The 12240-nt window shown below is 41.0% G+C and overlaps 1 protein-coding gene across 11 annotated transcripts in view; it reads left to right on the forward strand.

Annotated features, from left to right (window-relative positions):
• Positions 1–12240, forward strand: part of LOC119023368 (neural cell adhesion molecule L1-like protein) — a 58082-nt gene that overhangs the window by 16266 nt on the left and 29576 nt on the right. For 10 of the 11 annotated variants that reach the window (XM_037105237.1, XM_037105236.1, XM_037105240.1 and 7 more), the window contains 10 exons: positions 5631–5807; positions 6224–6332; positions 6490–6677; positions 6792–6914; positions 9310–9480; positions 9827–9865; positions 10055–10160; positions 10270–10451; positions 10584–10718; positions 11704–11844. In XM_037105237.1, the coding sequence (XP_036961132.1) occupies positions 5726–5807; positions 6224–6332; positions 6490–6677; positions 6792–6914; positions 9310–9480; positions 9827–9865; positions 10055–10160; positions 10270–10451; positions 10584–10718; positions 11704–11844 (1276 nt within the window). In that variant the 5' untranslated portion in view covers positions 5631–5725. Of the gene's footprint in view, positions 1–2704; positions 2858–5630; positions 5808–6223; positions 6333–6489; positions 6678–6791; positions 6915–9309; positions 9481–9826; positions 9866–10054; positions 10161–10269; positions 10452–10583; positions 10719–11703; positions 11845–12240 lie in introns of those variants that run through there. The other variant, XM_037105239.1, reaches the window with a different exon arrangement.

The raw sequence follows: 12240 nt of genomic DNA on the forward strand, positions 1-12240 counted from the left end.
ACACCTCACAATCTATTGGATACAATCGTTGAGTTAGGGCAGCGCTATAGGACCTATAGCTAACTGTTGAGCGCTTCCACTGTTTTAATCTTCAAAAATATCTCTAGATGTGTAACGTAGATATATCATTCAAAGCGTATTGTTAATGAAGCCATGATAGTAAAAACGCAGACAGATACGGCGTTTGCCACACAAAGAATAATCAGAGAACATCTGCAGGTGTCAATCACAGTTATGACTCATATGCCAACAACAACACTGGAACAGCATCAGTAGCAGAATTACACAAATCAGATCACGATTCAGTCAAATGATCAGAAACACATTCCTCAAAGCCACTGTTGTCGAGCATGTGATTTTTCTGTGTTTGCCTCTTCCATAGATACAACAACTAATTAGGTACATCAAAAGTAATTTGAGATGGATAAGGTCGAGGCACCAACCGGAATAGATAACTCACAGTTTGAAAGCATGCGTGAGAGGTTTTCTGAAGCAGCCAGAAAATGTGCTTGATTACACAATCTTTACTATTGCGTTTGTGTTTAACTTTGTGAATTTTGAGAATGAGCCATTATGTAAGCCCAACCCACTGGGTCTCAGTCGTCTTGTGTACTACACAAAGCAGACACGGGAAAGGTTTTGTTTGCCAGAGCACTCTAGTATTTCTTCTTGAATGGAGCGTGTCTGGAGGCGAGGTTCCTCTGTCGGCCCCAGCAGATGTGTATGGACGTGTGAGTCCTCCTCATCATTGTCCACTGACAGCAAAGCTTTTCACAATGTGTTTCTTTTGTGTGTGCATGTCTGCATGTTGTGTTGCATATGTAAACACTGGGATCTTTTTAATTGTTCTTTCAAACAATCTCAGAGATTATAATACAGTCATGAATTAGTCCTGACTGTCGCTGTTGTTGTAACAGACTTACAGTACATACTTGGGTGTGTCCCAGTGGCCTTTCCATCCTTTTTTAAAATTATACTCATTACACACACAGAGACACATATTTAGAGTTGGTTGACCCAGTCAACTCAGGGTGTAGTACATCCAGCTATTCGTAAGCATGTTAGGAAGGTATTTTCTAATTGCTATGTATGTCAGAGCTTTGCGTACAGAAAGAAGCACTTGACTTGTAATTACCTGAGCGCACAGGAGGCAAGAACTGTTGGGGAGGAAGTGCGTCATGCCAGAGGCACGGGGCAGGGCAACCGTTTTTTGTCAGTCACCACAGGGGACTGAGGTGTTGGTGGAGACGTGATGATGGAATTCACAAATGAGGTTTCCTCTTGTTTGTTTTTCAACATTCATGTTAATTGAACAAGCACAATGAAACTGGTCATGATCAGAGACCTGTGCAATGTCCTCTTTTTAATTGACTGTGTGATGGTCACCAGTGAGCCGTGAGTCATTATCAGAGCGATGATTATTTGAATCTGAAAAAGGTTCAGTAGACTTATTTATATCTTTAAATTAAGACATGGCAAAACAGCACAATTAATGGAAATTGTTTTGATCCAGTCTGCCAGTCTGATGTAGTACGATGGTTTTAGTTGGCCAATCTCTGGCAGTTGGGACCTGGTCTGCTCCTTCGGAATGTCATGGTTCCTCATGATTCTACTCTGATCAGGGGTCTATCATTTTCATCATCAATTATTGATTATTATCTCGATTCATTGACATGTTGTAAAGTAAATTACCAGACATTAGCAAAGATGTCAACCTCACCGTGTGTTAAGTCTAACCCTGGCCTTGCAACAGCTAGACCTCCGATTACCTTAATCTTTTGTGTACGTACATGGTCCCATGTGTGAAGCTTTCAGTGAACATGTTAGTCCAAGGTTTTGCCTCTGAGGCTTTTTCCTCTTTGTTTACAGAAGCCATGTTCTCCCAGAAATGGTCCATTTGACAACATTTGATGATGGCTGTTTTAAATGAACTGTGTAATCATGTTTAGTGACAGTGTGCCTGCATCGCAAATCCCTGCTTTAGTTCTTGGAATATGAACTGGGTCTTTTGAAAGTCTTACTGACAGATGACATCGGAGACCTCAGTGTGAAAATAGTTGATTGCTTGTGTGGAGTCAAGAGAAATGCAGAGAAATAAACTGAATATATTTTTTTCATGTATCTCCAGATGAGAAAATATGATCGCAAAATAAAAAAATGCCCCTACAAAAAAAAAAAAAAAAAAAAAAAGACAAATCGTTTTTAAAGATCCTGGTGGCCTGCTATCAACACCATCATGTCTATTTCAGGCACCTCCTCCCTTGCCTTCAACTATCAATACCCTGGAGCATTGCATGGAAATGAAAGTACACTTCCACAAAAGCTCTGAGAGAAGATGACTCCCTTCCCTTCTTTTCAATGGAGCTGAGACACATTGCATTAAAATCATTGAAATGAAGCCGGGTGTAAATGGGCGTGCATAGTTTGTGGAAGGCAGGATGGAGGGATCCTGGAAAAAGGGAGAGAGAGTGAGAGAGACATGCCTGTACTTCCTCTCCGCCCATTCTTTAATGCTCGCTGAGTAGCCCTGCAGTGCAGGCTTTGTCCCAGTCATTGTCACAGGCTTAGAGAGTCTCTTTGCCAAGTGAGAGGCTTTGGCGACATATGTCACTTGAGTGAGTCTCCTGTCGCTCCTTTAGCCGCTTGAGTGGAAGGGCGGGCAGGGAGGCGTGTCAGTGCAGCAGCAGAGGAGAAACGTGAGGTTGAGGACGAAGGACATGTCAGAGATGTTGGTTCAGAGAGTTGTGTGAATGATCCCTTGATGGTCCTGTACAGAACTTTCTCTATGGACTTGTAGTGCAGCTGCCCTCGGCCTCCTCTAGAGGTGGACTTAGGATGTGGAATGACTCAAAAACCAGTGAGTAGTCTTCATGAAAACTGCTGTTATCAGTCCATATCTGTGTATTATAATAGATTATTTTTGTACCGATAACTTCTACATTACTTTGCATTCTGTTCTTGGCAGCTACATGTACATGCAGTCATTTGTAGGGCTGCTGGGAAGTTGTACTTAGTTTGACTTTAAAGAGAGGGAGGGGGTCGTTGTATACAGTGTGTGTTGGCAGGGATTAGTCGTGTAGTAGTCACACTTCGTGCCCCGGCCAACTATTGGTTTAGAAACACAATCCCTGTGGATTTGTGGCCATGATCTGCCATGTGTTCAGGTAATAGATCCTTTACTCCCAAAACAAAGGCTTTGTTATCTGTTTACACAGTAACTCCACCCTGTTTTTAAGGACTTTGCCTTTTAGATGGACTGTGTCAGCCTTGTGTGAGGTATTAAATTGGCAGTATGTGGTTAGAGCTCAGTAATTACCCAAATGGAAAGGTTCCTTGGGTGTGCACCAGACAGTGGACTCGCTTCACATGAATGAAAGTTGCCCGCTTAGTTGTTGCCAGGATCAACACAAATCTGGATAAAAGGTCCCACACCTCATGTCACTGGTGGGGTCTGGGCCTCAAACGCAACAGGGACTTGGCATGCTCTACTGGGCTGATGTGTTTTTTGTCTCCGATTTAAATCACAACACTGTCACAACTGTTTTATAACTGTATACCACTACTAGTTGGTGGTCCCAAAGCTGTATCTGAAGTACAGTATACAAAAGCATTAGACTAAGAATGACAGAGGCTTACAGCTTTATTTCAACATGAACATGCATGCTTACTCCACTGGAACAAACACGAACCAGCTTTTGTTTACCATTCAATCCGGGGGAAGATAATCACAAAAAGACCTTATTGCAAGTAATACTCTTCCACAATCTCTCAATTTGTTTAATTGATTCTAAATTCAAGCAGCTTAATCCTGCAACCAGTCTACAGCAATTACCACATTAACCTTTCTCACTAAGACGGACAACGCATGAAGCTTTGTGTCCTTAGAAGAACCCCGGGTAGCACTCAGTCATTGTTAAGCAGTGTACTGTATGACTGCTGGAGCTCCCTGCCTTCATTCTCCTGATAGCAGGATTAGCTGGGGGGTGAACCCATTTGGCATAGCCAGAGCTGCCGCCACAGTCTCAGTGCTGTGAGAACTAAGCCGTGAAATACTGATGGGCTTAGACCAATTTATAGTCTGCCATCTTGGATCTAGCGATCGTCGCAGACAGCAGCTTTGTGCCAGTCGGGTTTACTGTAAGCATGCCATGCGATGCCACCAGCCCGGATTTACAGTTCAAAGGGTAATCCCCAGACAAGTACTCTGATGTGTTGTGCTACACCATCACAACAATGAGGGACAACTGACTTTGAATCGCTAGTAGTGTCCTCAATGGGAAACTATGCATCACTTTTTTATACATAATTAGCAATAGGGTTGGGTTCCGAACGCTTTTAAGGGTGCTGACAAGTATGTGCAGCTTTCAACAGAGATGAGAAACTTCGATCATCAGCTCTGAAAAAAAAAAAGATAATTCAGAATGATAAGTCTTTTTAAAGTGCTTTCTATTGTTCCAAGTTTTTCTGTCATTCATGATGATGAATGTAGCACACTTGCTTAAAAACACAGCATACACTTTGGGGTAAAAGAGGTATTGGGGATTGTGAGGGGCACCAATAACTTCATCTTCATCAACTAGCTAAAGAAGCTGGTGATGGCGATAATTAGGCTTTTTTCACTGCCACTGACGTATATTATTATCATTTGTTTTTATTAGAGTAAACTGAAACTCGACAGCTGGCTGTGTCTGTAATTCCTTATCGACATGCTTTTTAGTAAGCTAGAACAGTATGTGAGATTTTTTTAGTGTGTGTGAAACCTTGGTATGAAACCAATAGTATGTGAACTGCACACTGTTTATGGGGGAATATTAAAGGAATAACAACAACAATATAAGCAATGGGCGGTTTTTCTTTGACTTTGGATTCTGCAGACTCGACGCATTGCTTCCTATTCTTTTTGACTGTCACTTGTAGTTATCATGTAGTCCAATACTACGATAGGCCACCATTTTCCACCATTAAACTGTCTGTATCTTGTAGACAGACATAGAAGCAGTTCCTGCCACAAAAGGTGTCAACAGGAACACATTTTGCCATGTTGACACACAGACACAAGGTGAAAACATTACCAGTCAACCAGTAAGGATTAGGATTAGAAATATATAATTTGAAATGATTTATTCTCCTTGCTCTGCCTTGGAGTACGAATAAATGCCATTTAGGTAATCTAAATTTATCGCAAAACATCATGAAGGGTATTATATTTTTTACCCTGAGGCATGTTTGGAATGAAATTATCACAACAGAACATTCTTGAGTGCATTTTAATTGGTATTATCGTATAAAACACAGCAAAGTATGAGGGTGATAGATGTTGTCATGGTGTCAGATCTAATTCATGCACTTGCTTTCTGGTTTTCTTTACTTTCACTTGGCAGTCGGCCACATTGTATAAAGAACCTGTTCTCAACATTGCTACATTAAGTGCGATTATTCACAGCCCATTTAGAACTAAACAACTCTCCCTCTGTGATGTTCATTCAGCCCTACATCTCTGTGATTAGAACAGATGCTTGCAGAGCTGCCGTGTGGTCTGCGACCACCGTTAGTCAAACCATTTGTTTATTTTTTCCAGCTGAATTAGTAGACTTATGACCATGTTTTTGATCCTTTTCTGACTCTACCAGGTCCTCTGCGCCTTTATGAATGTCAAGTGACGCCTGCTGATCTGCTTCAAAGTGTTCTCCTGATATCTGCTGTCTCCATTAACCAGTAGAGGGTGATGAGGTTGGTGGGGACCGAGCAGCTTGCTCTGCTTTTGGCCTTGACCTCTTGGGCCACAGGCCTCAATATTCCTCTGGAAGGTACGAGTGTCATGATACTTAGTATAACTACCTGTAAGCCAAACTGGTTGCTCAATGTGTTAAAGTTCCCCTCTCTTATGGTCATACTTTTAGCTCTCCACCCAGCTTGAGTGTAAATGTTTGCAGCGTTTTAAAATTATGACTAACAAATAACAACTTGAAGTAAATTGTTTAAGTGTTGCAGCAGATGTGACTTTGTTTAGGGAAAGGCTTTGCAATGAAGTCCTGGTGTGCTATTTTAGTCTGGTGTGTATTTAAGGCACCTTATTTGTCCAGATCATGCCAGGTTGTTGACATTCCTCTGACTTCAGAGCTTCTTACAAGGAAGTATGAAAGAAAAAGCATGAAAATATATAAAAACCTTCCAAACATAACATTTAACATTTCTGTGATCTTTCTGTGTCTTCATCTTACAGTGGAGCAGCTTCCAACCATAATAACCTACACAACAGGTCCCGTTATCGCCCTTCCATTTGATCCCACTGTAAAGATCAGGTGTAAAGCCAAGGGCAACCCGACCCCAGCGTAAGTGACCTCAACATAATCTCTAACACCAAAAAAACTCTCTCACCTTTTAAGATGAACTGTGACAATAGATCGAGATTCATCACTTCAAGAAAAAAAAAAAACACTCTGTATGTCAGAGATTAACTGATGGAAACTATATATTTTGCTCCAACAGATACAGATGGACAAAAGATGGCAAAGACTTTATCCCTCCGCACATCACAACAAACAAAACAGACCCCACAGGTGGAACTGTTGTGCTTCCCCACAAGCACCTTATCAACTTTCAGGGCAAATATCGATGTTACGCTTTTAACAAGCTCGGAACTGCCATGACGGAAGAGATTGAGCTCATAGTGCCCAGTGAGTATAATTTTCAAAAGAAGCTCATCTACATATTAACTGTTGATTAATGCTTTTCAAATCCACCATAATTGTTCTGGTTCTCATCTTGTTTAACATCTGTCTTTTGATTAGATGTCCCCAAGTTTCCGAAGGAGGAACATCCTCCCATTGTTGTTAAAGAGGGAGAGCCGATGACCCTGCACTGTAACCCTCCCGAAGGTGTAGCCCCACGCCAGATCTACTGGATGTCTCTCGGTAAGCAAGAAGCAAGACTCTTCAAAAGTACCCTTTTCACTTTCAGTTCCGTTTCACTTTCAGTTGCATTTCACTTTTTGTTGTGCTGGATGTGCAAAGGTTGAAGGGGCCAAACACTCAGAGAACATTGCAGTCAGTTAGTGGCTTGATCGGGTTTTCCAATGAAGACTATTGCACAGGCTCTGTGCTTAAATTAACTATGTAGTACAGTGTCAAACAGATATGTTGCCAAACTGCTGTAAACAAAGACTCGCCATTACAGTCCCTCCAAGATTTCGTTGCACTTTTTTGTGCGTGATTTCATGACGAACACTGCACTTTACCCCTACATTTGTGCAGTACATCATGGTATTGCCTTGCACGGTTTCAGCAGTCATTTTTTGTCAGTAAATGTAAGACAGTTGTGTCATGTTGACTTCTTTACAACTAGAAACAAACTAGTAAGTTTAGTGACATACATGTATGGCAGAACAGGGACAGCTGTAATTTGTGAGACTCCTGGGAACTTCTGATGATTGGTCAAATTTGCTGAAATGTTGTGGCGATTTAACAATATGATTGTGCTAGCACCTTGTGTCTGCACCACACCTTGCTGAAATTTGGCGTAGATGAAACTTTCTGGCCATCACTGTTCGCAGGAACAATGAGATAAAGTTACACACCTTCGGCTCACAAGTTTACCTCACATTAGGATACTTTCCCCACCACTGCCAAAGAAAGTGAATCTCTGTGTAAATGTCACCATAGTTCTGTCTGAAGTGCTTTGTCAAAGGGGGTTGAGTTTTCAGTCCAGCCCCTTGAGAGCTCCTCAGCCGCCTCCAACAAAACTGACTGATGCTAGAAAAGAAAAACAGTACTTTTTATAGATATTTTTTTAGGTGTTCAGAAAGACAGTGCCTAGAGGCATGGGACAGAGTAGATAAAAACACTTGTGCACAATTCTTTTTTTTAGTTTTAAAGTTTGTTTCAAGCCTTTGTTTTATACTTTTAGTCTCAATTCCACTCATGGATATTTCCAGGGAATGTTGTAGAAATCTCTACATTGGACACTATTAAAGATACTTAAAAAAATGCAGATGGTTGTCCGAAAAATACGAACACATTAAAAAAAAAAAAAAATGATGATGTGAGTCTTTGAACACTGTGATCTCTACTTCCAGTGTTAGAAATATTGTTTGCTCCATAGTACTGACCCATCTTTGAACCATCCTGAAGGGCTGTATAACGTGCATCAGAACAAAATATGTCCTTTTTCATGAGTTTGCCTTTGAACATTGACAAAACAATTAGTCACTCAAGGCTATGTCTTAAATGAAGCTCTTAAGTACTTTGAATGGGCTGACTAAGAAGTGACACAGAGCGTCACTGACCCGTGACTTAAGTAATGGCTCCACGTAAACCAAATATGCTGTCACAGGGTATTTATGATTTTACTGGCTCTATGAAAGGAAACTCTTAAGGGCATTTCCATTACCATTACCACAACCTGCACCCTATTTCCCCATTTTTTGTGTTTAAGCAACTAATGAGGACAATTATTTTTGATAGTGGTCCAGTTTTGAGTGAGAGTGCTGCAGCCAGGACCAGAAACAGCTGCTATATTGCTCTGGCCGAAGCCACCAGACTCCATTTACAGAATCAGTGATTTTATCATCGTAATGCACATTTATTTCACGCTCAGCAGAAACAAAATAAAACTCACCAGATCAATGTGCTTTGTGTTTCAGCTGTCCCAAAATACACCAACTCTGGTTTAGTTGAAATAACGCCATAATCCACTACATTGAGTGTGAAGATATTCTGTTTTCCCTCTTGGTCCTCTCACAATATTTTAACATCTAATGTGATGAATTAAAGGTTTATTTCAACCAAACCAGTCAGTGATTGTTAGAGCAGCTGAAGGATGAACTATGACTGTGTTTTGGTGAGGTTTATTTTGTTTTTCTTGAGTTTAAATGTGTGTTAAACGTGTGCTTTATGATGGTAAAAGAAGCTTTGGGGAGAGTGATTGCTACTCTTTCCGATTAAACAGAAAGGGTCTTACTTTTCAACAAAAACTCATCTCAACAGAGATACTTTCCACAATTTTGTCAGAAAACTTACAACAACAATCTGATTTTCAGTGACAAAAAACACACTTAGCCTTCATCTACTTGGGGACTTTCAACGAGAGCAATTCTCTCTTTTCCACCAATACCCTGATCACATTCATAGTTACACACATTCATTCCAGCTGCTGCAAAAAAAATGTATTTCTTGTCCCTCATGTATTTGAAAGGTTCTGTCCGATTTGCGTTTCCTCACCAGCAACAATCTCGAAGACACAGCTTGACATCATACACAAGCAATGTCTGCAGTGATTGCATATCTCTGATACCCTTTTATTCTTTTCCAGGTCTCCAGCACTTTAAGCAGGATAACAGGGTTTCCATGGGCAGTGATGGCAACCTGTACTTCTCTAATGCCATACAGAACGACACTCGGAAGGACTATTGTTGCTTCGCTGCCTTCCCAAGAATACGCACCATCGTCCAGAAAGACGCCATGGCTGTTGTGGTCAAGAGCTGTAGGTTCACAAAACTATTTGCATGGCTTTACTGTACGACGGTAGCTCACGTGTTTGTTATGAGATCAACGACAGATGTCTGAGGAGTAAGAATACAAACAGATGATGCGGATCACTGCAGGCCTTTGTGCTTTTTTTCAGAGGAGTTCAAAGACAGCATTTGCATGTTTTTTCAGTTATTAACTGTCAATTGTGAAATGTTTTGTACTGCATACCAAGAAGCAGGGCTTGACTTGTCGTGTTGAAGCTCTGGGAAACTCTGCTGTGAAGGTGGATTGAGCAATAATTGTCAGTGAAGACAAGCCATCACTGCCACCATGTGTTATTCTTTTGTTTGTCGTTCCAGTGAACAACGGCAATGAATCTGATGACAGCGCTGATGCCAGTGAGTGATAAAACACAGCAAAGCCTTCACAGGAATCGAATCAAAACATGCATCAGATTATGTGAACAGGCAAAATAGTTAGTGTGCATGTTGCAAGAAGCTGCAGATAACAGACAGACTACAAGAAAATGTACAGGTTATATGGTAGGGTGAAATTTACATCTAACTGAGGAGGCCCTCTATGTTCAGCCCCCCCAGTGAGAAGACCCAGCCTGCTGCTGCCCTCTGGTGTTCAGACAGTGAAGGTGCTGTTGAAGGGAGAGACACTGAAGCTCGAGTGTATACCGGAGGGATAGTATGTATACATGCTGTATCATCACAACTGCAACAACACTATTAATGATTTATCATCATTGCTGTCTTCCCCTGCGGCTCACAAAAAGGTCTCTGTATTCCCATCATAGTCCCACCCCGATGGTAAAATGGATGAAAATGGGCGACAAGATGGCTCCAAGGAATAAAGTTGAACGCCATGGAAAGCTGCTGACCATATCTGCTGTGGAAGAGAGGGACGGGGGGAAATACATGTGCACAGCCGAGAACTCTGCTGGAGAGGAAGTGCACTACTTTGATGTAATAGTGGAAGGTAGGTCCACACCAGGCACCAATTACACATGTATTTGTTGGTTATTAGTTTTTGGTTCAAAGAAAGCTATTGACACAGGGATCCGAGGTTGTTTTGACTGAGACCAACACTGCTCTGCTTAACATCTCCCAGAGCAGCCAAAGTGGCTGACAGAGCCTCCTCAGGGCCAGCTGACCGTGATTGGGTCTGATGTTCACATCAAGTGCTCAGTCACTGGAAAACCACCACCAGACATAACGTGGAGGAGGAACGGAGAACTGTTCAGAGGTGAGTGGGAATGATTTGAGCTGTGGTTTTTCTGCATCCTTGCCACTGGGCAGGAGGACAGTGCAATCAGCAGCTACACCGAATTTCATCCATTCAACTCTGCTGGATCTGCTGGAAGTTCTTCAAAGCTCATGAGACGGGCTCGACTCCTTGACAGGAAGGATTTGTATATTTTTAGAATTTAGAATACCGAAGAAGTGTCTTTGCTTTACTGTTTAATTAGAGGAAAGTATGAACATGTGAAAAATTCTTACAGGAGAGGTCTTGAGGTTGACTGTTATGTCAGATAGCTGATGTTATGGGCTTGCTAATTATAAATACTTGGGTTTAAATACATTGTATTGTAAACTGGGACATTATGCAACTGCGTTTTTAAGTGTTTTGCTTAATTTTTTTCCACATAATTTATTTATCAATTTTTTTTCTATGTATCTTTTTTCTTTTGCATTTTTAAAATCAGCTGTATAGTGTATAGTGTATTGTATAATATAGTAACAAAATATTTCGATGAATCTGCTGATGGTTTCCTCCAGAATAGTGCCCACTTGTCAGAAAAGGTAAACTGTCCATTGCTTTTTCCAACAGCCGTAGTTATTGTCTTCAAAAGTAATTTCTTCTGATATGAACATCCATATACACAAAGATTTTCAGTCTACGTTGTTATAAAACAGATAAAATCAGTAAGTCTTCACATTTTAGAAACATTTAAAACTAGACCCAGAGAATGTTTTTTTTTTAAATTTTTTAAATTTTGTGATTTCTGAAATATGCCCTTTACTGATCATCAAGGATTTTGTCAATTTTTCTGTTGGTTGACTAATTGATTAATCATCCACCTCTATCAGGTCTCTTTTATCATTATTTTTAAACTTTCAAATACTGAAATCCCTGTCTACCTTAAACCCCATGCTGGTTGTGCTTTACTGTGGTAGTGTAAATGTTCGCATGAAATTATTTTGATGTTATGTGTGTATGTTGCTGTCAGATGATCCGGACAACAACAGGCGAGTGCTTGATGACACTGTGGTGATCCATAACGCCACACCAGAGGACAGCGCCGTCTACCAGTGCGACGCCTCTAACGTTCACGGCAGCATTCTGGCCAACATCAACATCATGGTCATGAGTGAGTAATACAGCAAGATGTTATTCGAGCGCTGGCAGTGAGGACAGGGTTACTGCTTAATAAACACAGTGGCAGGTACTGCAGGATTTGGGAAATATTGTGTAGTTTGTGTGGGTTCAATGGCTTTTCACAGTTCCTTCAGATTCATCAGATCTCGTGGTGGTTGATTCTCTCTACCAAACTTTTTTTTTTACCTGATTAAGAAATACATTCTTATGGCTCATTATCATCCTGGAAACATTTGCCTAAGGGTAGATTATTAAGTGGCAGGAGAGTGATTATAAGCAACGTCATGTAGATCCAAGGCTATCAGGAAAGATCATCACCAGTAAATGAGAAAAGGGAACACCTGCACACTTACTCCACACCACAGAAGTTTAATAATGACAATGTTTT

Source organism: Acanthopagrus latus, chromosome 7 (genome assembly GCF_904848185.1).
Source record: "Acanthopagrus latus isolate v.2019 chromosome 7, fAcaLat1.1, whole genome shotgun sequence".
Classification (NCBI taxonomy): domain Eukaryota; kingdom Metazoa; phylum Chordata; class Actinopteri; order Spariformes; family Sparidae; genus Acanthopagrus; species Acanthopagrus latus.